The sequence below is a fragment of the Macrotis lagotis genome, chromosome X (assembly GCF_037893015.1).
Source record: "Macrotis lagotis isolate mMagLag1 chromosome X, bilby.v1.9.chrom.fasta, whole genome shotgun sequence".
In the NCBI taxonomy this organism is placed as follows: Eukaryota; Metazoa; Chordata; class Mammalia; order Peramelemorphia; family Peramelidae; genus Macrotis; species Macrotis lagotis.
The window spans coordinates 383414551-383440443 of record NC_133666.1 but is presented as its reverse complement, the minus strand read 5'-3'; the positions used below and the strand labels follow the sequence as shown (position 1 = coordinate 383440443).

General features: G+C 36.6%; 1 protein-coding gene across 1 annotated transcript in view; it reads right to left on the bottom strand.

The window, feature by feature from the left end:
• The window catches only part of TNFRSF11A (TNF receptor superfamily member 11a), a 123687-nt gene that overhangs the window by 29655 nt on the left and 68139 nt on the right, over positions 1-25893 (bottom strand). The window contains exons 4-6 of the mRNA XM_074208154.1: positions 16358-16501; positions 4763-4856; positions 3155-3246 (exon numbers count right to left, since the gene is read on the bottom strand). Of these exons, the coding sequence (XP_074064255.1) occupies positions 3155-3246; positions 4763-4856; positions 16358-16501 (330 nt within the window). The remainder of the gene's footprint in view (positions 1-3154; positions 3247-4762; positions 4857-16357; positions 16502-25893) is intronic.

Below are 25893 nucleotides of genomic sequence, written 5' to 3'. Positions count from 1 at the left end.
CACAACTGAACAACATCTACTGTCATTTTGGAAGAGTGTGCTTTATTTAAAAATTAGCACAAGGAAAGGGGAAGTATAGAAGTAAAAAATTTTATATATAAATATATAAAATATGTGTTTCATGCATGGAAATGCAGGAAACAAAATATGGAAGCATGGGATGAAAATCAGTGGAGGCAGAAACAGAAGCAATACTGTCATCAAAATATCCTACAGACCACTTGGGCAGGAGGAAATAGATAAAAAAATATAAGAAACAGATCACAAGCCTGAGCAGGGAAGCATAATATAGTGGTAATAAGGCTACAGTCAGTCTGATAGGGCTTTCTCTCTCTGGCCCCAAGAAAAGTAGCTAATAATTTCTTGTCTTTCCTTATACCTATTCTGAATTTAATTCTTACTAACAATTTCTAGCAGTTGAAAATTATGAGTCACCACCAGGTCTTAAAATTTATAATAGAGGATAGAAAAATTGAGCATAATATTTGAGATATAACATCCCAGATTTTAAGAGAGTAGATTTTAAAGTGTCTATAGGAAATGATAGACCAGATTTGTAGGGGAAGCTGATTGAGAAATAATAAGCTCTTAAAAATGAGTAAAACAGAGACAATTTCAGTGAAAAATAAAAGGGAAGAACTTCCTCAATAGTCTAATTTAATTTTACTTATTTGAAAGCATTTACTGGATGGGGGGGGTGCTTAAGTACAGTTTACCTAGATTTTAGCAAAGCATTTGATAAAGTGCATCATGTCGATCTTATAGACAGGATGTGATGTGAACTGCATGGTTTGTAACTGGTTAAATGTCTAGACAGAAAGAGTAATCACTAATATTCTGATGTCACTTTAAAGAGAGCTCTGTATACTCTCCTATTAACATTTTAAAAATCAATGACTTGGATAAATGATAAAGGATAATAATTATTATTAGACTTTGGGAGACACAAGAAAGTGTCTCTCATGGGATAGGCAACATGTTAGAGACAGAACTAGGATTTTACAAGATCTTGACTGTCCAGAATCATTTGCTGGACCTAATATGATGAAATGTAGAAATGAGTGTATCTTCCTACATTTGAATTCAAAGAATCAAGAACTGGACTGGGGAAGCATGGCTGGTCAATTGCTCATGTGATAAAATCAGACTGTGATAAAATCTAACTTGATCAAAAAAATCTAATATCTCACATTGATTGAGAAGCCCAAATGTTTAGGATAAATGAGATACCTAGGCACTTAATAAAGGCTTGTCAAGATTGTTGATTGACAGTCCTGTCCCACTTTGCTCTAGTCAGACTTCATCTGAGATATTCAGTTAAAGGTACCACATTTTAGGAAGAACACTGACAAACTGAAATATGTCCAGGTGAGGGCAGTTTGGTTACTGAGGGATCATAGGCTCCTAGATTTAAAGCTAGAAGGGACCTTAGAATACATTGAGTCCAATTCCTTCATTTCACAGATGAGAAAACTGAAACCCAGAGTTGTTAGGTGAGCTATTCAGAGACACACAGCTTAAGTGTCTGAGGCCAAATTAAAACTCAGATCTTCTAAATTCCAAGGTCCCCAATCAAATCACCATATCACTTTGTTGTCTAAATTAGGTGGAGATGAATTAAAAATCTGTCAAAACATGAGTTTATAAAGCAAGTAAAGTTTAGTTTAAAGAAGACTTAGGTGGGGGGGGTATTAACTGCCTTAAGGTATTTAGAGAACTATCATTTGCTGGAAAGATTAAACTTATTTGGCTGAGCCTGAGATCAGAATTAAGTGAGTCACTGAGGCAGAATGAGGTTGCTATAAGGAAAAACTTTCCAATGACTCACTTCACCCAAAAAAGTAGAATAGGCTGCTGTTGGGGAAGTATGTCTCCCTGCACTAATGATGTTGAAGGAAAGGCAGGATGAATCCTGATCAGGGATATTTTAAAGGGAAGTTCTCTCAGGTATGATTTGAATTCACCTTCCAATGCTGAGATTCTATGATATGCAAATTAAAAATCTTTTTAAACCTTCAAAGCTTTGCCAGAGAATGCGTTTCACTGAAATAATAACAAGCTCACCCCCACACACCAAGATGATGCAGTATAATAGTCCTTGTTCAAAGAATTAGAAGAAAATCCTATTAACCTTCCCCCACCACTTTCTTTAAATCTTTCACTTCTTCAAGATCCACAAAATAAAGGGCAACTGGTGTCCCAGTGGTGAGGACTGAACTTGAAATCAGAAAGGTTTCAGTTCAAATCTAGTCTCAAACACATAGTAGCTCCATGGACCTACCCAAGTTGCAGCCTTCATTTCCCGACCTATAAAATGGAGATGATCACACCACCCAACCTTAAGGGATATTGAAAGGATGAAATGAAATAACATATTTAAGTGTTTTGCAAACCTTAAAACACTATATAAATCTGAGTTCGGGATGTAAATCCTTAAAATGAGAGAACCGAGAATTTCCTTAAGCTAGAGCTCAATTAGTTCCTTTCTCTCTGAAACTGTTTATTGTGGGCCCTTTGGGTGGCCAAGCCCTGCTCTAACATGATCAATTCTTGTCCATTAGTCTGCTTCATTTGTCTCCAGAAAGTTTGCAAAGACTTGTGTAGCTCAACCTTTAACTCCTCACACCTGACTACTCAGTTTTCTGTTTCTGCTTCTGACAGAGTCTGGCCTCTATCTGAAACAAACATAACAAAGAAACTCATCTTAACCTATTTCCCTTCCACCAGGCTTAAGTTCCTCCTGCTTTCCAAAATTTCTTACTTTTTCTGATTAATCAGTTGGATTCTAATACATTACTGCCCTCAAATGACTCCCAGTGTTACTTCACTTTGCCCTACCTCTTCCCCCCATGATGTCAAAGCTATCTTTGCCCATTTACATACCAAATCTTTTTTTCTTTTCCTGTCTACATAAGTACGACATTGTCTCTCAAGTATTAATCAAGAAAATTCTGAGTCAATACACTTAGAATGACTCATACTATAGAAATACTGAAAGTTAATTACTATACTAATAATTGGTTTCATTCCAAAAACAAAATGAAAAGTAAACAGTTCCATTCAAGACAAAGCACCTAATTTAGTCAGAATTTAAAATAATTTATTGTGTTGGAGCATGTCTTCTAAATATCATGTACTTTTGTAAATCATATACCATGTTCTGGTTTTTCAGGTGGCAAAGGACCACAAACCACATCTGACTTATCAGTCCCAGGAGTTTTTTCTACCATTCCAAGCTTGGTGCAGCTGCAAAATAAAAAATTAAAAATAGATATGTAAATTAATGCTTTTATATTTTGCTTTCAAAGAAGAGAAGAAGAAATTCAATGAAAACCCTAGTCAATGTTTCCTTGGAAATATATGAAAAAATAGCCATTTATAGCTCAGTTTTATATTTTTGGTAAAGGAAATTCTGACTAACCCTTGCTCATTAAGGTGGTTCAGTGACAAATTCCAATGGTTATACAAAGATGGACAAGTTGAAAACATAGAAAGCTTTTATAAAATGGCTAAGTAGAATAGAAAAAAAATCAGATGGAAACAAGTGCCCAGGAAACACAAATAATCATAATTTATGTTTAACCCTTATGGAGTCTTATTCTGAAAAAGTATAAAGAACTCATACAAAAATGTGATTTTTGGGGGAAAAATATTAAAATCTACAGTAGATAACTCCTTACTTAATCACAGCTACTTAAAAGAATTCTTTACATTTTATAAAATTTGTTAAAAAATAAGTCTTTAAAATATATTTGAATAAAATGCAAATTCATGAAATATTTCATATTATTTTTAACAAGGCAGTGGGGTTAAGTGGCTTGCCCAAGGTCACACAATTAGTAATTATTATGTGTCTGAGACTGGACTTGAACTCAGGTCCTCCTGACTCCAGGGCCAGTGCTCTATTTACCCCACCCACCTAGCTGCCCCAACATTTCATATTTTTCTTTTTCAGAATGCTCCCTGAATGCAGACCCTGGGGTCTCCAAGGCTCTGCCAGTGGAACTCAAACTCGGACTGATTCCATCTTATTGGAAAAGCTTCTATAATAGTCATGACAGCAGTTTTCAGTTGCTTTTTGGGAATCAGCCTGGCTAAATCCTAAGAAGCTCATCATCAGTCTGCCCATCAGTGAATGGCCATCCTTCTGTATTGGTTTTTAATCCACCCTCCTTTTTATTATTTCCCATTACTTCTAAGTGGCACATGATAAACTTATGACAATGAAAGAAGAGAAAATAATATATTAAGGAAAAACTGGGAAATACAGAAATTAAGTAAAACAAGGTTTAAACAAAAGTTTAATAAGATGTAGCAAAGGAACTGCTAAGATAAAATTCATAAAAAAATTCCCTGCTAAAATGAGGGTGAAGTGATAGTAATTTCCTATTTTAAGCAACTAAAGTGAAAGACGTGGTTCAATCAATTCTTTTTCATTGAATTGAATGAATTAACCCCCTTCTTTGGACATCATACAGACACAACCTAAATATGATACAACCTATCAACATAAATAAATTAGATTATTGGATCTTTCAAAGTCCGAAAGATCTGAGTTCAGATCCTGACTCAGACATTGTCTAGCTGTGTTCCCCCTGTGCAAGTGCTGGTCATATATAAAATAGGTTTTTAATAAATCCCTTCTTTTTTTTTGATCCAGTGGTTAAAAGTCAAGTAGCACTCTTTTTTTAATTCCTTCCCTCTTCTCTCTCTGTGTATTTATTTTGCATCTGTGTGTAATTTCACTGTGAAATTCACTTACTTTGTCCAGGATTTACACTTGTTGGAGGAAAAAGCATTGGAGAAGTAACCCATGAGGCATGGCTTGCATCCTGGATCCTTGTTTGACTGTATTGCTGTATTTAAAAACAAAACAAAACACGATGAAGCCTATTCAGGGGATACGTTAGGATGATTCCTTGCTTTCTCCCCCTGTATTCCATCCAGGTGTCTCTAATTGTCTCCACCTGAGGCTTCAAACCAGCTGCAATCTTGATTCTGACTCTGAGCAGGAATTATAAGACAAACTCTCTCACTTGTGCTGCAGAAAATCTTTGACTCAATATCAACCTCCATTCTTGCGGCTATTGCTCCATGACTGATGCACAGATTCCCATGTACAGATTCTTGCTTTCTTTAGTTCATTCTCTGCCTCAGTCTCTACTTGGGTTCTTGATTTCCCAAGCCACAATCTCCCAAATTGGCATAAGTAGCTGAAAACAATGGATTAAGAATCAGAAGAAATGGCTTTAAGTCCTGGCTCTGCTAATTTCTTCCTCTTTCCCATGCTACTGATTTCCATATGGTATATATGTAATATTGGGCAAGTCTTTGTTTGCAACAGGAAAAAGGTTGGATTAAATGATTTTAGGGATTCCTTTTAAATTTGGGTGATCTTATGATTTTGTGAAATACTATATAGGTGTAGTAAATGAAAATAATATCATGTAACCTCAATGTTACTTCACTGGACTAATTTTTAAATTCTAAAAGGTAAGTTATGTATAGCCGATATCATATTGCTAGCCCTCATCAGAAGAGATGGGCGAGAGAATCTATCTGGACCTCAAAATTTGAAAAGAAATGATAAAACATAATCTTTTTTTTTTTAAAGGACATATGAGACCAGGAACCTCAGTGATTGCTTAGTCAAACTCCTCACTTTATAGATGAGGAAACTGAGATCCAGAAAGACGTATCAACTTGATTAAGACTGCAGAACTACAGCAGATAGTAAGAAAGGCAGCCTATAAAATCAAGCAGTCTCACAAATTCTAATGCTGAGCTCTTTCAACTGTGCAGCAAATGTTCTTGTAATGCTGTCCAATCTGGGGTCTGTTTTCAGTGGCTAGTTCTTTTACACTTGTAAAAGATTGTTCTCCTCATGCCAAACATGTAGAAAGAACTGCACTTTCAAAGTGAGGGATGTAATAAGGATCCCTCTTTGCTTTGCTCTCTACTAAGCTCTTCAAATTTTCTCCCAGAGGAATTACTGAGAAATGTGTTGAAAATATTGACTTTCTACCTCCCCCTCCCCCCACCAAAAAAGAGCCTTTTCAGGGAGACTTATTGAAAAAGAAGTATTTTTTTTTAAAAAAACTAAGAGAACATAGAAATTAATTGCAATAGGTCTAAAGATCAAATAAGAATAAATTAAAATGTGTCTCATTAGAATCACTTGAATTGAAAAATAGGCATTTCCTATGATTTCTCAGAAATGTGCAATTAGATTAAAAAACCTAAAGCAGGGAATTCAAGATGCTAAAGAGAGATTTGAGAGACATTATGGAAGGACAAAATAGAGATTCAAGATTGGGGCTATGATTGCTTCAGGCAAGCCTGGGCTCCTTTAGAACAGAGGTGGGGGGAGGGGAAACACCTAATCTGCAAGCAGTAAAAGCTGGAAAAATCATTTCATCTAGCACTGTGACAAGTGCAAGCAGGACTCAAAATTCAATAAATCTAGGAGCTTTTTAAGGGTGAATTAATTTTTTTTATGTAGATAATTTTGTAGGACCCTCAAAAGATGTTATAAATACTCAAATGGCCCTTGGCAAAAAAGAAGTTCTCCACTTCTACTTTATTTTTACTTTTTTAGGTTTTTTGCAAGGCAAATGGAGTTAAGTGGCTTGCCCAAGGCCACACAGCTAGGTAATTATTAAGTGTCTAAGACTGGATTTGAACCCAGGTACTCCTGACTCCAAGGCCAGTGCTTTATCCACTATGCCACCTAGCTGCCCCTCTACTTCTACTTTAGAACAAAACATGGTCTTATTACTAAGATAATATCCTTAAGGATGCTGTGGAAAGAGAGAAAAAACTTGACCTTAGGCAACAAATTTATATTAACCTTATTATAATAGCAAAATATGAAAATAATTCATGTGTCTGGCTGGAGAATGACTAAACATATCACACTGTATTATATATAATCATATATTATTGCACAATAAGAAATTACAAGTGTAATGGGAAGAGATGAAATCACAGAATAATAAGATCAGATGCAAAAAAGTCATGAGCACATGGACTAAAATAATGTAAAAAAGAAAAAAAGGAATAATGATAGTAATGATGATAATAACAGGATCAAAATCTGAAAATATACAGAAGAAAAAAAGATCAGAAGGGAAAACAGAAGCAAGCCAGGCTATTGTTATTATTTTGTTAAGGTTAACATACACATTTTAAAACAAACTCTAAATAACTGGTGTTTATGGGGATTTTTGGTTAATCAAGTTTTTGTTTGCTTATAAGATTATTTTTTAGTTGAATCAACAAATTTATATTTCAGAAAGTAGATGGTTAGAATGTTTATGCTCCAATATTCCCATCAGTATTAAAGTATAATACCTATAAACCATCATCAAAAACCATTGTATATTCTTTAGTAGTCCAAGAATCTTCAGTTTTGTTATTATGTGTATCCCTCCAGTAGTGCATATCCCAATCCCTCTTATCTTGGTGGATAGGATTGGAAAGTTATTGTTGACAGAAAAATTCATCTCACTGGGATCAAACTGGTGATAAATCCTAATGACTTGGGCTGGTCCTCAGAATCCATATCTGAAACCTTCTCAGCTTGGTAAAATCTTCAGCCATTGGCATAATTTGGCACAACTCAGTGCCAGCCAAAGCAGTGCCAGGGCTTTTACTTCTAATCCATTATTAAAGTCAGAACTTGGTGCTGTAACCCTTCAATATCGAGATACCCTTGAAATATCGAGATTTTTTTTTACATGAATGGTGTCAAAATCCTTTATAATAATTATCAGACACTAGACTTTCTCAAACTCTTATGTTCTCTCACTGATTTGAAAATCAAATCTATATCAAAGCTAGGGTCTAGACAGAATTGACCTTACTGATGCTGAGAGGGTAAATAATATGCCTCAGCCCTCTCTAACCTTTAAGGCTCTAGGTGCCAGGCTGCTTGCCATTTGGCTTCCTGCCTCCACCCCTTACCACCAGACTTGGCCCAAGACCATAGACTCCCACTCCCACCTTTCCACATTTTGCTCAGGGCAGGATAATCAAATCGATTCTGAACTGAAGCCTGGGCACAAATACCACTACTAATGGGAAGGGTGTGACAATTGATCTATTGTCTTACAGTTAAGCAAACTTCCCTCTACTTTGAAGTCTTGTGATTCTGAACTGAAATCTGCCTAGGCAAAAAACAGGGTTTGCTTGCTACTATTTCTCATACCTTGAGCCCCATCTATACCAATCCTATCCATGGCATGTCTCCATCTAGCTCTCTCCCTAACCATCTCTATGGAAAACCCAGTCAATTGATAATGCACTATTATTTTCTTTAGGTTTATTTATTCATTTAATTAATTAATTTTTAATATATTTATTTATTTTCCTCTCATATGCTCTCTATATCCTTGCAATGATGAAAATAATTTCATTCCACCCCTAACCTTCTTTCAGGTCCCCTGATACAATGAGCCCCCATATTGTTACCTCATGACCTTCTTACCACCATCCCTTTGCACTTGAGGTTCAGAGTTCATCTAGATATATGACCTCATTCAAATCCTTTTGATGGTTTTATCTACTGGTCATCAGGTCCTTCTCTTTCCTTTCTCAAGGAGCTCAGTACCTGGTTCCCTGGTTTCCTCTACATTCTGACCCTGCCCTTTTAGGTCTTTAATATGCATACTGATGACTTCTCAAATACCCAGGTTCTCAGTTTATCAATCTCTTCAAATACTTAGGTCTTCACCTTCACACACATCAATTCACAGCCACACAGAGGGATGTTCATATTTAAGTATTTCACCTTCATGACCTTAATTTCTGATATTTCTCTGACCTTATCTTCCTATCCTATTTCTCCCTGTGTCTCATCCCTACCATTTTCCATCTCCTTCCAATCTCCAGTCACTCTATTTCTCCCTGCTTTCTTTCCCAGGCCATAATCTTTGTTCTGCTCTCACTTTTGAAATCTGACTGTGATCAATTTTATACCATCTTCTACCCAAGATCCCTTATCCCTCTATCTTATCACCACTTATTTCTTTCCAATCTCCACCCTTGGGTTGCTCCCACCATCTGCTTTCTTCATCCCTACATTTGAGTTGCTCCTGGAGAAAGACCTATAACCACAATAATGAGCTCCACAACAAATTTATTTTGTCTACTCTGAAATAGGCCTTTTGCGTGCCAATCTTTTTATTCTTTCTTGATTTACTGTCTGTTAAACTCCCCACAGTATTTGTTCTAAATCTTCTCTTCCTCTTTTTGAAACCACCTACCACAGCCTTCCAGGAAAGACATTTTCTGAGAAACTAAATTCATCCCTTGTGAGTTCCCTCTTTTCCCTGATTCTAAACTTCAAATCTCCTGTGATTACTTTTCTCTTATCTCAGAGAAAAATATGGATTTTTCACAATATCTCCTCTATTACAACCTTTACCTCAGTCCTTCCTCTCTCATCTGAGAGATTGTCTCTTTGATAACTTTCTTTATGATCTCTAAATCTGCCGAAGTTGTTGCTCTGATGTCTGCAAACATGCCCAGATCTCCCTATCCTGAAAATAACTTCACTTAACTTTCTCTCTTCACTGCCTCATACCTATCGTCCTTCTCACAAATTCCTATAAAAAGCAGCTGATATTTATTGCCTCTATTTCTTCATTTCTTTGTTATTTTTCTTGTTGTTCAATCTTTTCATTTGTGTCCAGCTTCTCACGACCCCATTTGGGGTTTTCTTGACAGAGATACTAGAGTGGTTTGCTGTTTCCTTCTCCAGCTCATTTTATAAATGACGAAACCACTTTTGGAGGATGTCGTAGGAGGGATTCATGTTTTAGGTAAGAGGTAGATAAGATGACATCTGAGGTCCTGTTCAATTCTAAAAGTCAACTGAACCAAATCTTGCCTGTCTCTATTGTAATAAGTACCTGCTTCTCCTTATATTGAATTATACTAATTGTATTCAGTTATTCTATTCAATTAGCTAAGCTCTATTGATTTTTTTGGCCCATATATACTACATACCCGATACCTGTTTTTCTGTTGATCCAAATTCTTAGTCTTGTAAAGTGTTTAGAACAGTGTCTGACACAGAATAGAACTTAATTAAGTGCATCTTTCCTTCCTCCCTTTGGTTTGTTCCCGTCATCACTCAAATCTTAGCATAGCAAACTATATTTTCCTCCTAAGTAATAGACGGGGGGAGGGTGCAGATGGGGAGGCAATCAGGGTTAAGTGACTTTCCCAGGGTCACACAGAGTCTGAAGATGGATTTGAACTCAGATCCTGCTGACTCCAGAATCAGTGCTTTATGGTGACACCTACCTGTCCCTACATCACTTTAAAAAAAAATATTGCTGGAAGACAACATAGTTGTAGAAAAGCACAAGACTTGGAGTTATCTCTAGGTTCCACTTCTATCTTTGCTCTTTTCTCTCTGTGTGATCTTGGACAAGTCTCTTCACCTCAACCTCAGCTGAGCTTGCCAGAGTTGACAATTCTCTGGATTTGGGGTCAGGAGACAGATTTATACCAGTTTTATGGACAAGGGCAAATTACAACTTCTCAGAGTTTCAGTTTCTTCATCTACAAAATGGGGGCAACAATATTTACAATACTTCATAGAGGTGTTATTTGCATATCTCAGGGCATTATAGGGATTTCTCAAAATTCTTAGTGCAGTTTTAGGCTCTAATAGCTTTAAAAACTATTAAACTTTAATAGTTTAAAATTGCATTTAGACCCTGTATAACTTGGTATTATCTTTAAAATGAGGACTCTTTGAAGTCCTTCTGTCTCTAACTCCTATGTTCTCCTGGATAAATCATGGGCTCATCTGAAAGGAAGTGATACATATTTCTAAACTATTTTTTAAAAGTTTGATTGCTAAAATGAAAATTTCTAGTATTATGTGAGTTAATTACCAGCTTTAGCAAACAACACATGTTACATGTGAGCCCTATGTAATTTTGCTGGAAAAAAATCACAGGCTAGTATAATTACAACGGCATTATATGATGATCCAAACAGGCAATTATCTGGAGCTAAAGCTACAAATTACTCTTGAAAAGAAATCATAAAAAGAGTCACTAGTTTCATGAATGAGACATTAAAATAGAGAATTAATTACTGGGACTTTTATTTTTGCCTCTTTTTTTTTAACTGGGTCTCAGATGATTTTTCTGCATACAGTCTCAATTAAAATTACAGTATACTGAACCTTTAAATATGCCATATGTCTAAAAATCAGAGGACATACTCCAGGGCTATCTATAATAGTGGGCATAAATAGAGTTCAGGAATATGTTTTTCATTCACAAGCCAGTACTAACTTCCTTAGGATTACAGTATCATAGAATCTCAGAAAAAGATGAGACCTCATACTCCAACCTATCCCACTTCTGAACAGAAATCTCCTCCAAAAAAATTCTTGGTTGTCCAGGTCTGTTTAAAGAGCTCTATTGAAGGGAACTCATTCAGTCCCAAGGAAGCCTATTCCACTGTTCAAAGGTATAATAGGAAGTTTTTTCATTATATTAAATGAGATCAAAATAGAAATGTACATAATACTCTTTGCAAATCTGATATATTAGATAAAAGTGCCTTTTTACAACTTTTACCCACTGGTCTTCATTCTGCTCTCTGGATCAAGTAGAACCGGGGTAATCCTTCTTGAAATGGTTAATCCTGGTTGAGTCTTGATTTACATTCTCAGTTCTACAGTTGGTTTTCATTCATCCCAGGGTCACCGATACAGAAAATCAAAAGCAGTTCTTACTCATGTGGGAGTCATTTCAGAATCAGCTGACATAGGAGGGATTCATGTTTTAGGTAGGAAGTAGATAAGATGACATTCAATTCTAAAAGTCTAGAACTGAACCAAGTCTTGCCTGTCTATATTGTAGTAGGTACCTGCTTTTCCTTACATTGAATTATTCTAATTATATTCAATTATTCCATTCAATTATGCTAAGCTCTATTGATTTTTTGGCTCAGTTATACCACATACCTGATACTTGTTTTTCTGTTGATCCAAACTCTTAGTCTTCTAAGAGCAAAGATCAAAAGAGATACTAAGTTAAAATTATAGAGTCATAGTTCTAGAACAGATATTCTTAAGTCATTTATTCCAAATGTCCTAATTTGCAAATGAAGAAAATAAATCCTATGAAGGTATGTATGAAGGTATGTAATATACATGAATGTATGAAGGTAAAGTATTTTGTCTAAGATCATACAGTATCACAGGCAAGGCAGCATTTGAACCCAGGGCCTCTGCAGAAGACACCACATGGAATAACAAAAGCTGCACCTCAAACCATTTAAACAAACTATTCACTCTGAGAAATGGGAACTTGGTTAAAGCAATCTCTTATAATGCATCAATGACAATTAAAGTTTTGGACTTCAACTCTCAGTTTAATTTGAGGAATTGGAAATAATACCTAATAATATGAAGCTGAGGAAAAACAACTGAACTGGACCAAGAAAACTGTTATAATGCAATACAATTTTTAAAGCACCAAGGGTTCAATTTTTAAAATATGTCAGAGGGGGAAGGATACCTATAGGAAAGAAAAATATCACAGATGGTACAATTACTTCAAAATGTGACTAAAAAACATCATCAGCTATCTGGTGCCACAGAAAGAATACTTGAATTTGAAATCAAAGCATCTAAATGTAAATCTTGTCATTGTCACAGGTCATTTGTCTGATCATGGGTAAGGTGCTAAACATCTCTGGGCTTCAGTTCCCTCATATGTAAAATGAAGGGGTTGGACTATATGACTTCTAAGAACGTTTTCATTCATTTCTAAATCTATGCAATAAACCTGTTCCACATAGGGTCCATTTTCTTACTTCTATAGAATATTCATGAGAAAGGACTATGTACCTATCAGTGAAATTGAGATAGACAGGCTTCCACAGCCTATTTTCTACAACAGACTGAATGTTCACAGTAACAAAACTGACTGAAATAAATGTAGAGAATTCAAGCTCCCACTTTTTATCATTTATTAATTATAAATAGACATAATTATAAATAGACATAAATTAATTATAAATAGACAAATAAACAAAAAAAAGTATTTGACCTAGTAAAAACTAAATGCACTTTTTAAAGCTAGACTTCTCAACCTGAAGTCCACAGAACCACAAGGGGAAAACATCTTTATCTTCACTAATGTCTAAATGAAATTCAGAATATTCTCCAATTATTTAAAAATATTATTCTAAGAAGGGATCCACAGACTGCCAAAAAAGGTCTGTGATATAAAAAAAGGTTAAAAATCTCTGATTTAAAGGTTCCCCTCCAAAAAAGTCTCTCTGATTGTGATACTGTCACAATAAGTTCCTAGAGAGAGAATTTAGTTCTGCGGTGCTCTGTTTCTCACTGCCAACCAACTAAAATCTGGAACCATGATCATCAAATATGTTCACCCCATTAAAGGAGAATGATCTGTAAAGAAAAGAGGTTTCCTGGAGACAAAGAGATTCTCCAGATGGTCCTGTTCTTGGAAGGTATTATGAATGATTGCACTAAACCACAGAATGTAACAGGGCTTCCTCAAGGAGATCATGATTACTCAAAAGAAATTAGCCTAGTGATACAAACAGAAAAAAGCAAGTGGATGGATCTATGTGATCGAAGTTGCAATTAATTAAATCAGCCCATCAACACATATATTTTGGGTAGGCAATCACTTGCACCAGGTGTGTCCTGGAGCCAGTTCAAACCAGCTCATGAGAATTAAATGTTAAATTTTGATAAACTTTCAATGTGAGCATTTAGAACTCAGAAATCAACAAAGCTACAAATCAAGGATATATTTTTTTTGTTGTTTTTCCCAAATTAAGAAAATGTTACTAGTTCAGATTAAAAGTGATACATACTTTTTAAAAAAGGAAATGGTTGTTAAAGTTTACCAACATATTTATTTGGGGTTTTTGCAAAGCAATGGGGTTAAGTGACCTCTTCACTCCAGGACTGGTGCTCTATCCACTACATCACCTAGCTGCCCCTATACCTTTGAAATGTATTCAGAATAGGAACAGGGACAAAAAGAGGGCTGAATGGCAGTTGAAAAAATATAGAATGCTTCTATGCCTGCTCCTCAAGAGAGAAAACTCATCTCTTCCAAAATAATAGATTTCCAATGGTGCTATATGACTGCAAATCACTGAGAACCAAAACATCTGAAAAAGTCACAACTGCAGGGGCAGCTAGGTGGCATGGATAGAGCACTGGCCCTGGAGTCAGGAGTACCTGAGTTCAAATCCAGACTTAGACACTTAATAATTACCTAGCTGTGTGGCCTTGGGCAAGCCACTTAACTCCATTGCCTTGCAAAAAACCTAAAAAAAAAAGTCACAACTGCAGATGATCCAAGGGCAAGGGTTGATGTAAATGTGCCAGTGATAACCTAGAATTAAAGATACTTGTAAGGAAGGCAAGTGACAGAAATAGAAATAGCCAAAATCTTTCAGATAAGAGACCTCACTGCCAAGCATACAGCTTAAAAAGCCAAAGCTAAAAATGTTCCCATATGCATCACAATACATATGCCAGCACTTTTTTTGTGAGAGCAAGAAATTGGAAGCAAAATAAAGGAATTCCTATCAATTGGGGCATGGTTAAATAAATCGCAGTACATTGAGTGCAATGAAAAGTTACTTATTACTATGCCATGAGAAATGATGGATATATAGAATTAAGAGAAACATGGGAAGATACCTAGACTCATCCATTAATAAACTGAGAACTGCAATAAACTCAAAGACCAATTCTCTTATTTTACAGAGGAGGAAACTAAGACCCAAGGAACCTAAGCAACTTGCCTTTACAGGTTGTAAGCATATGGACTAATGTAGAGTGAAATTAAAGAGGAAAAAAAAAAACAACCCAATAAACTCCTGGGGAGAATGTAGACATAATTGCAAAGGACCAGCAAAGTTGAGAATGACTTGTTTGCCACACTTTGAAGACAATGCTCCCATCTGTGGGAACACAGGTCACAGAAAGTCCAGAAGAGCTTACTTGGCTATTTTCAATAACTAACTAATGAGAGCTGGACCTAGGACCAGAAGTCATCTTACTCTTCTTTACATCCTGTGGTACCTAGTGTGTTACTTTCAATATCAAAGGTATGTAACTGAATTTTGAATTAATTGAATTAATGTAGAACCAGACTTAAAGAAGTAAGGGGAAACACCCAGGGAGTTGTGAGGAAAGATCTTTTCCACAGACTTAATTAAGATATTCATTTGTGAGCCCCTTATTACTTTTTGCAGGCCAAGGTTTGCTTCACTCCTTCTGTAGAGATGGAGGGGCTGAGGGAAAGATTCTAACAATTGTGGAGCAAAGGGACATCATCAAAGACTTATGCTTATTCAATTCAGTAAATCAGCAAGTATTTATTAAATATTGATAATATGCTTGGCACTGAAAATAAAAAGACAAAACACATACAATCCTTACCCCCAAGTGGCTTATAATCTACTAGAGCAAGTCAATTTCTGTACAACCTGCAAGTTATAAATGATATTTTTTTTCCATTTTTAAAATACAATAAAACTTTAATTAAATGTGTAATAACCATTCTTATCTGGAAGCTGTATTTATCTGGAAGACAGTAGCCATATATGGCCATGTTATAAAAGAGAAATACTATATATATGAGGTTTTAAAAATGTGCATAGTATATTATGCTACTTATGGTAACAAGAAGTCTAACTTTACATGCATTTAACTGTATAAGATGTCACCTTATCAGCATGGGTTTTATTTCAAATTTCAAGTAATAATAATAATGTTGTGTTATAATGTGCAAATTGATAAACTCTTGAATGTTATGTTTTTACAACTTGGATATTATACATGTGTATATATATATATATATATATATATATATATATGTATATATATAAGTATATATACAAGCAAATGCTAAATGGATACCAAGTAAATATAGAGCTATTTGTATTTAGAAGGGAGAGTACCAAGTAGTAGGAGAATCAAGAGGAAAGACTTGAACTGAGTCTTGAAGGGAAAATAAAAGATTTCCCAGACCATCTGTTTAATTGGATTTTAACTAGATTTTAAAATCTAATCTCATTTAACTAGATTTTAAAATATAATATCATTTAACTAGATTTGGAGTGTGAGGAATAATCGCTGAGATCTTTTCATTGTTCAGATCTGTTTTTTCTATCATCTCCCCAGGGAAAACACTTGGGAAGGGAATGTTTCCAACTCCCACTACCCACTTCTGGTTGTCATTACCACCATGGCTTGAGTGTATCCATGATGATATTGTTTCCTGTCATAAAAATAAGAGCATGCAATTCCATAAAATAAAAGTCTTACAAGGATTTTCGGCTTCAAAACCTGGGCCACATTTTCCATTGCGTAGACAGCTGTCAAAGTCATCGCTCCAATGGTACCCAGAGGTACAGTCACACTGCCGTGGGAATGTTTGATTGCCAGGATGCACTACTTTCAGGCCTTTTCCTGAGAGGGAGAAAAAAAAAGATATAAAAGCCAGATCTCACTTAAACTTTTGGGAAGGGGAGAGGGTCATTCTTCCTGAATCTTTACTATAGCTGCAAACCCTAAAATACAACTTAAAAACAAAGCAGGTTGCCCTGGTCCCTATGAGAAGATGTTTGAATCCTTTAGAATTCAATATATTTGCATTTAAGACTCTCAAATTCTCTTGACATAATCATGATTTCCGTATTAGAATGAAGTCTCCAGAAATGTTTTTTTGCAACTTTAAGAATTGGAGGGGTTTTTTTGTTGTTGTTTTTGCAAGGCAATGGGGTTAAGTGGCTTGCCCAAGGCCACACAGCTAGGTGTGTCTGAGGCTGGATTTGAACTCAGGTACTTCTGACTCCAGGGCTGGTGCTCTATCTACTGCACCACCTAGCCACCCCAAGAATTTGAGTTTTTTACTACTATTACTACTTCACTACTGCTGCTGCTGCTGCTGCTGCTGCTGCTGCTACTACTACTACCACTACCCTACCACTACCATCACCACCACCACCACTACCACTACCACCATCACTACCACCACCACCACCATCATCACCACCATACTACCATTACCACCACTATGACTACTAAAACCACTCTCCTACTACAACTACTTCTGTTATATTTCATATTTTTTATTCATTTCATTTTCTTATAGTTATTTATTTATTTTCCCACTACATTTGAGTTTAACAGATGATGAAGTGGTGGGGTCCACAAAGGAAGACATTCAGGCCAAAGAGAATATTATGAGTAAAAGCACAGGACGGGGGTGTTCAGGGGAGGGTACAATGGTAAGTCTAGTTGGACATCAAAGAGAACAAATGAAATAAAGCTAGAGAAACAAAGTAAGGTAATAGATAATGCCAGGAAAAGTAGCTTCAACTTGACCTGGAAGATGGAAAAGGCTCATTGAAGAATGTTGAAGAGAAGTGAGCTCATAATAGGAAGATTATTGGTCCTAGAGTAGTGTAAAACACAAAAAGGAGAATGGAGAGAAGAAAGGAAGAAAGATGTGTTATGAAACTGTTGTGATAACCTAGATGGGTGATAATGCAGACTTCCATTGAGGATAAAGAGAAGGGGAAAATGTAAAAGATATTAGAAGTAGACTTCCAACCAAGATGACAGAGAGAAGTCAGGTATTGTGCTCAGGTCTCCTGGCTTTCCCTCAGAACTAATATGAATCAAGCTTCTTAATAGAAATTCAGTGGACAAAACTGAATAAGAAGCTAGGAGAAGAACATCTCCCAACAAGGTCTGTTTCAGGGAAGAGTGGATCAAAGAGCAAAGAGCCAGCATAGGAGTGGCAGGGTGAAGCAGGAGGACCAACCTAAGCCTCAGAGGCTTTGGCTGTGGGAGCAGTGGTCTGGGGAACTCCAGCAAGGCTGGAGGGGGAGTTCCAGCACAGAATGTTACAGAGTACAACTGGACACAGTTCCCCTTGGCTCAAGTGGGGAGGTCCATACTTTCAGCCTCTTCCTAGAATAAACACAGTAACTGTCCCTCCACCCCCCCACCCCCAGGCTCAAGTGTGGGCAGTAGGGCTACCTCAGCTGAATAGGGAGATTAACATTCTCACCCCAGGGCCTAGCCCACATTGTTCAAAGATAAAAGTATCCAGCAGGGCCATTCTCACCCTCCAGGCCTAGGGAGAGAGTCTCAAATCAAGGTCACAGACACTCCAGAGAAAGGAACCAGCAGTCCCTGCTGGCCAGCCCACTTAGAGTTACTAAACCCAGTGAACAAAGTCTCTAGGATATTCAACACCAAAGGTCTGTGAACCAACCCCCTCCCCCAACACAAGATCCTGGGAAAATGAAGAAAGGCCAGCAAAAAAAGGGATCTATTGAAAACTACTTTGAACACGCAGATCTTAAACCAGAGAGATCTAGAACTTCTGAGGAGAATATGAATTGATCTCCAGCCCAGAAAGACTTCCTAGAAGAAATCAGGAATGAGTTTAAAAATCAATTGGAAAAACTGGGAAAAGAAACTCAAGAAAAAATTAACAGCTTGCAAGAGAAAATTAACATCTCACAACAAGAAAACAAATCCTTGGAAAATACAATTGAGCAAATACAAAAAGAAAATAATTCTCTTAAAATCTCAATTGGGTAAATGGAAAACTCCTTCAAAAATAGAATTGACCAATTGGAAAAGGAGTTGCAAAAGAAAAATGGAGAAAACTCCTCTATAAAAAAGAATGGAACATTTGGTAACTAATGAATTCATGAGACAACAAGAATCTGTTAAACAAAACCAAAAAATCAAAAAAATTGAAATGATATATTAGAAGTAGTATCTGTAAGACCTGAAAACTCATTGTAAAGATAGGGAAGGGGGAAGAAAGGGTTCAAGGTTTTGAACATTAAAGAGATTGGGTGAGTGATATCACCATTCACAAACAGTGAAGAAGAAAGGAGAACTCAGAGTTTAGGGAAAGGTGATGCTTGGTTTGGGCCATGTTTATTTGAATTATTTGTGGGACACCCAGGGAGACATTTTCATGAGAAGTTGGAGGGATAGGCAATGATTTTGGGAGACAAGACAAGTTGGAAAACTAGATTTGGTTATCATCTGTATAACCATGGGAAGAAACAAGAGAGAGAGAGAGAGAGAGAGAGAGAGAGAGAGAGAGAGAGAGAGAGAGAAAGAAAGAGAGAAGAGAGACAGAGACAGACAGAGACAGACAGAGACAGACAGAGACAGACAGAAATAAAATTCATGAAAAAGAAGGTATGATTCTAGAAGCAAGGTCATGGAAGAGGTGGGAGATGATGGAATCAAAGGTACAAGATTAGCTTTAGCAAGAAATAGTGATAACTTTTTCTATGACTTTGAAAAGGAAAAAGAATGCTGAGAAGTTTTGATGAATGAAGGAGAAGAGTTGATCCAAGGTTTTGTCAAACATATCAGTGACATGGGAGGCTAAGTATGGTGGCTGCTGTATGTAATGGGGTTGGGGGATGACATATGGGTATTGATATCAGTTACTAAGAGAAATAATATATATATAGACTCAGTCAGAATAGAATAGAAGGATTGCCAAGATGTAGCAAAGACCTTGCTAAAGTTTTACTTGTTCAAACTAGTTAGAGAATGTGGTATTGTACTAACATTTCATTTAATGGGAAATGGGCTGATACAATTTGATTAAATTTTAATATAAACTCTTAGAAGGCAAGGATTGTTTTGGTTTTGTATTCACATCTGCATCTGTATCCTAAGTATCTTACAAGCAGTATGCACTTAATATGTTTTTTGGATTGAAAATAATAAATATATTTAACATTCAAAATAAACCTGGGAAAAATACATTGGGCCTTCAGAATCTTGCAACTGCCTCAGGTTGAGATGTTCTAATAATTGCCTAGTTGTGTACATATAAAATATGTTAGTATTAAAGGAATTAGAGTTGGAGGGTTGAAGGAGATCATCTGGTCTAATTCATCATTTTGCAAATGAGGAAACTGAGGCTCAAGTGACAAAAGCCTTAAAAGATTAATTATGTTAAGTGATTTGCCCAAGGGCAATAAGGAGCAGAACTGAAATAGGAATCTAGTTCTTTGACTTAGGATCTGTTGATCTTAAACCATGTGGAGCTAAAGCTTACTGACATAATGACATTTTGGGGGCCTAAAATCAGGAGATCTATTTTACATTGGATCTTTTTCATCAAATAATAGTATAAAATGCTTTTTAAAACCTGGTCATTTGATGTTTTGGGATGTTTACATTCTGAATAAATGAAATTTTGCTGTAGTAAGCTTCATGGGTACACATTGTTGGTATTTATGTAAAGGACATAAAACAATTCAACAATTCAATTCAATAAATATTGATTAAGCACTTACCATGTGCAAGGCAATGGAGAGAGGAAAGCCAAAAATAAAACAACTCCCGCCTTGGCAGAGTTAGATTTGGAAACAAATGACAAGCAAGCAATATTATTTCTTGAGAGAAAGCCAAAGGCAGTATGACAGAATGGAAAAAACACCTGATTTGGAATCTGAAGACTTGACTTCAAACCTTGGCTCTGATGCTACCTATTTACCTATGTACTTACTGGTCACAGTTTATTTGGATATCAATCCATGATGTCATTGGTCCTCTTTGAAAACAAAGGACAAATGAGAACAACCTGTCTATAAGATAAGAGGGTTGCACTTGAGATAGCTATGTAGTGCCATGATACAGTATGCTGGGCTTGAAATCAGGAAGAGTCAAGCTCTGGCCTTAGCCACTGGCTGTATGACCCTGAGCAAGTCATTCACCCCTGTTTATCAGTAAAATGGGTGTTAACAACTATTTCAGGGTTGTGATGAGGATAAAATAAATAACATAATATTTATAAAAGCTCTCAACTCTGGTATCCAGGACACTGTCAGGAAGTATATAAATTGAATCTCCTTCCCTTCCCCTCTAAGGTCTCCTCTGTCTCTCAGACTGGGATCTTGCCTAGAAAGGGCCAGTCTGCCTCACACTTCCTGATGAAAAAGCTCTGGTCCCTAAAGTTCCTCAAGTCATAGTTAGGGCTGCCTGCCCCCATGGTCATGCTCTTGAAGTTGTGTTTGGTGTGTTGGGGGAAATCCCTGCTTGCATTCATGGCCTTGGGCTACCTTAGAGATGTGGGGAAATTCCTATTTTTTCCCTGCTCCCACATTGTAGTATCTGGTTCAGCTCTGCTGCTACCTATTGACATCAAAGAAAATCTGTGACTTATGTTTTAAAGGGTCCCAACTTCTTCCCCAGATGTAACACTGATAAAACACTTGAGGCTTGGGGGTGGAGTGCTTTTGAATGACACAAAGAATAGAAGTAAGCTAGCCTTTTTTTGAAGTATACAGAAGATCCTAAAAAAAGTTTAGTGGAATATCATATGTGTAATACAATATTTTTTTAGGTTTTTTTTTTTGCAAGGCAGTGGAATTTAGTGACATGCCCAAGGTTACACAGCTAGGTAATTATTAAATGTCTGAGGCTGGATTTGAACTGAGGTCCTCCTGACTCCTGGGCTGCTCTATCCACTGCACCACCTAGTTACCCCTGTGTAATACAATATTGTATATATGTGTGTATATATATATATATATATATATATATGTGTGTGTGTGTGTGTGTGTGTGTGTGTGTGTGTGTTTGTGTGTATGTGTATACATGCATACATATATAATATTCTCAATGACACTTTCCTATTTTTCCCTGAAGTCTTAAAACTGACTTCTCAGTTTTCACCAGATTTTTAAAGGAAGAAAGGAAGGAGGAAAGGAAGGGAAGAGGAAAGAGAGGAGAGAAGGAGGGAAAGTAGGAAAGAAAGTAAAGGAAGAAGGAAGGGAAGAAAAAGAAAGAAGAGAAGGAAAGAAGGAGGAAGAGAGGAAGCAAAAAAAGGAGGGAAGGTAATAAATGTTAAGCATCTATAAATTTCCAAGTGCTATGCTCAATGTTTATCAAATTGATCCTCAGCAATTCTGAGAAGTATGTGCTATTATTATTTCCATTTTACAGTTGAGAAAACTGAGGTAGGCAGAGGTTAAATGACTTGCCCAGGGTTATTGGGCTGAAGCTGGATTTGAACTCAGGTCTTCCAGACTCCGGCTCTAGCACTCTATCCACTGTACCAATTAGCTAAGACATAGAATTTATTTTTCTTCCTCTTCTCAGAAACACAGGGATAACTCTGTCAGGAATGATCTCCAAGTGGGTCAATTTTGAACTGTTAGCATAGAAGTCCCTGGTTTGCCCCCCCCCCCCCTTCATCAGCCCTCTGGCTAAGTGTCCTGACAGCACATGATGGGGCACTCTGGCAACTCTCATCCTGATTGTCCTACATAAACATTCTGATAGGATGTAGAGGATTTCTGACAATGTTCACCACTGGCTTACCCACTACACACAGACCTCACAGGTCATCTAGTCTGATGCAGAAGAAATAATCCTGGCTTTGAAGTCAGAGAACCAGGGCATCATTCCCCACTCTGTCATCTAATATCTGTGTGACCTTGGCATTCATTCATTTATTCACTCATTCATTCATTCATTCATTCATTTATTCAATAAACACTATATCTACTATATGTTAAGGGTTAGGATTGCAAAAACAGATAAAAGACAGTGCTTCTATTCAAGAAATTTTCAGTCAAATAATGGGGGAGACTATATACAAATAAATATAGACAAAACAGGGTAAATAGGAGGTAATTAAAAAAGAGAAAGCAATGGAATTAAAAGGGATTAGGGATGGCTTCCTCTAGAAAATGGGATTTTAGTTGGGATCTAAAGGATCCCTAAAAGGTAGGTCAATAGTCACAGTGGAGAAGGGACAGCCAGAGAAAATGCCCCAAATCAGAGAGATGTTCACAGAAAAGCCACTGTCACTGGATGGAAGAGTATATGCTGGGTAATAAGGAGTATGGAAGGGAGGAGGGAGCTATGTTATGAAGGACTTTGAATGCCAACATTATGTTTTGTATTTTTTCCAGGAGGCAATAAGGAATCCACTGGAGTTAATTTTGGTGGAGGCAGGGAGCAAGTGGGTGACATGATGGACTTTTGTTTTAGGAAAATCACTTTAGTGGTTGAATGGAGGATGTGCTTGAGTGGGGAAAGACTTGAGGCAGGAAGACCCACCAGCAACTATTTCAATAGTTCAGGAACGATGGGTGCTGGCAATGTCAGAGGAGAGAAGGGGGTATGTTTGAGTGATGCTGAAAGGGTTGGATGGTCAGGTCTTGAAAATAGACTGAACATGGGGAGTGAAAGGTAGTGAGGAGTTCAAAATGACTCCTGCACTATGAGTCTGAGAGATTGGGAGGATAGTGTAGCCCTCTATAGTTAATAAATAAGGGAAAAGGGAAGGGGAAGGGTTAGTGGGGAAAGATAATGAGTTCTGTTTTGGACATATTGACTTTAAAATGTCTAATGGACATCCAGTTTAAGATGTGAAATTAGAGATAAGCAGAGAGATTGGACAGGAAAGGTAAATTTTGAAAATCATCAACATAGAAGTTAATTAAATTTAAGGGATCTGATAAAATCACTTAATGAAATAGTATAAAAGGGAGAGAAACAAAAGACCTAGGACAGAACCCTAAGAACACCTATAAAGAGTGTCATCTGAAGGAGGATTCAGTGGAGACAAAAGAGTGATCAGATGAGAGAAAGAAAGTCAGGAAAGAGCGATACCCTAAAAAACCTGCAAAGAAGTATCAAGAAGAAGCAGGTGACAGTGTCAGAGGCTACAGAGAGATCAAATAGAATGACATTTGAGGAAAGACCACTGGATTTGGCAACTAAGAGATCACTAGTAACTGTGAAGGAATGATAAGAAATTTTGGTGTAATACTAAGGGGTTAAGAGGAAAATGAGAGGGGAGAAAGTGGAGGTACTTAAGTACCATAGAGAAATAGGAAGGATAAAGTGAGGATTTTTTTTTCAGAATTGAGGAACTTTGGGCATGTTTATAGGCAGTAGGAAATTAGATGGGAGAAGAGGGAGTTCATGGTTGATGGTCTCAATTATTTCTGCGAAATATGAAGCAAGAATCAGTTTAGTGGGTGGAGAGAGGAAGAGTCAGGTGAGATTTGAGGAGGGATTAAAAAGGTTTGGAAGAACCTCTGGAAAGTGTGGGAGAGTGAGTTGATAAAGAAGGTATAGTAAAATTACCCAACAGTGAAGTCCCAATTGAGGTTGTATAACATAAATTAATAGTAGACCTAGTCACTTTATTTCATCTGTAAAATGAGGAGGTTGGAATAAATGACCTATAACTCTCTCAATTAAAAAAAAAGTATGATCTATGATTTGGTCCAACCCATACTTGAACAAGAACACACTGAGCAAATGGCCATTTAATTTTTGCCTGATCACTTCTTCTAATTATTAAGATTTCTTTTTCTTACATCAAAAACTTAAATTTGCTACCCTGAAACTTTTTCCCAGTGCTTTTAGCTCTTTTTTGTTGCATCAAGAAGAATAATCCATATCCTTCTACATAGGGGCCTTCAAATACTTGAAGGAAACTATCATATCTATCCTTAGATTTCCCTTCTCCAGGCTAAAGATCCTATTTCCTTCAAAGAATTCTCCTAAGATTTTATTATATAACTCTGCTTCATCTTGGTGGCCTTTTGCAGAATGCTCCCCAGGAAATCAATGTTCTTTCTAGAGTAGTGATCGAGAATCAAATACAGACTCCCACTATGGTCTTCCCAGAGCAGAGAGCAGAGGTCTGAGGACATTTTTGTTTGCTTACTCATCCCTGGAGATTATGTTTCTGTTAATGCAGTCTAAATTTTTATCAGTATTTTTGTTGGTCATGTTACATGACTCATCTAGACTTACAGGTTAATAACATCAGCATCACTTCTCATATAAAGGCTTCTATCACTACACAGTTCTCTTCAATTCCTGACTGTTAACACTGTCTCATTTAATTCTCTCCAAATATATCATTATCTTAACCTGTCCAGTTCAGATCTGTATCTCCAAGTACCCTAAAGGACTTCTCATCTTGAATATCTCACCAGTCTTGTTAAAAATATCTCATTTGGGGGCGGCTAGGTGGCTTAGTGGATAAAGCACTGGCCCTGGAGTCAGGAGTACCTGGGTTCAAATCCGGTCTCAGACACTTAATAATTACCTAGCTGTGTGGCCTTGGGCAAGCCACTTAACCCCATTTACCTTGCAAAAAAAAAAAACTATTAAAAATATCTCATTTGACTTGTTAAAAAAGTGAGCTTATATTCCTTCCTAAATTTGTCTCTCAGAGGAATAGTCAATAAGGTATTGGATCTATAGTCAGGAAGTTCAAATCCAATCTCAGATATTTAATAGTTTAGTAACTCAGTCATTTAACCTCTATTTCCCTCAGTTTCTTCATCTGTAAAACGGGAAACATTATAGTATCTACTTCTCTGGGTTGTTGTGGCTATCAAATGAGATACTATTGGTAAGAGCTTCATATAGTGCCTGGTATAGAAAAAGTTCTTAATAAACACCTTTCTTCCTTATCCTTCTGACTCCAATATTTTGATTTGTTGTATTACCGTGCTCAAAATACTGGTATTATCTCTGACTTATCAAACACTGTTAATTCCAATTCTGTTCACACCTATACCTTTCCATCTCTGGAAATAGTAAACTGTGTCAGTGCTATCATCTCATCTCCCTCTTTAAGCCCTGATTATTATCTGGTTGATTTACAACAATAGCATACTAACAAATCTTCCCATTTCTACTCTCCAGTTAATTCTCTTACCATTGTCAAAATAGATTTCCTTTTGTATAGCTCTGGTTATATTACTCTCTATTCCAAATGTTCAGTGGTTCCATTTCTTACTAAGTACAATTCAAACTCTTTTCCC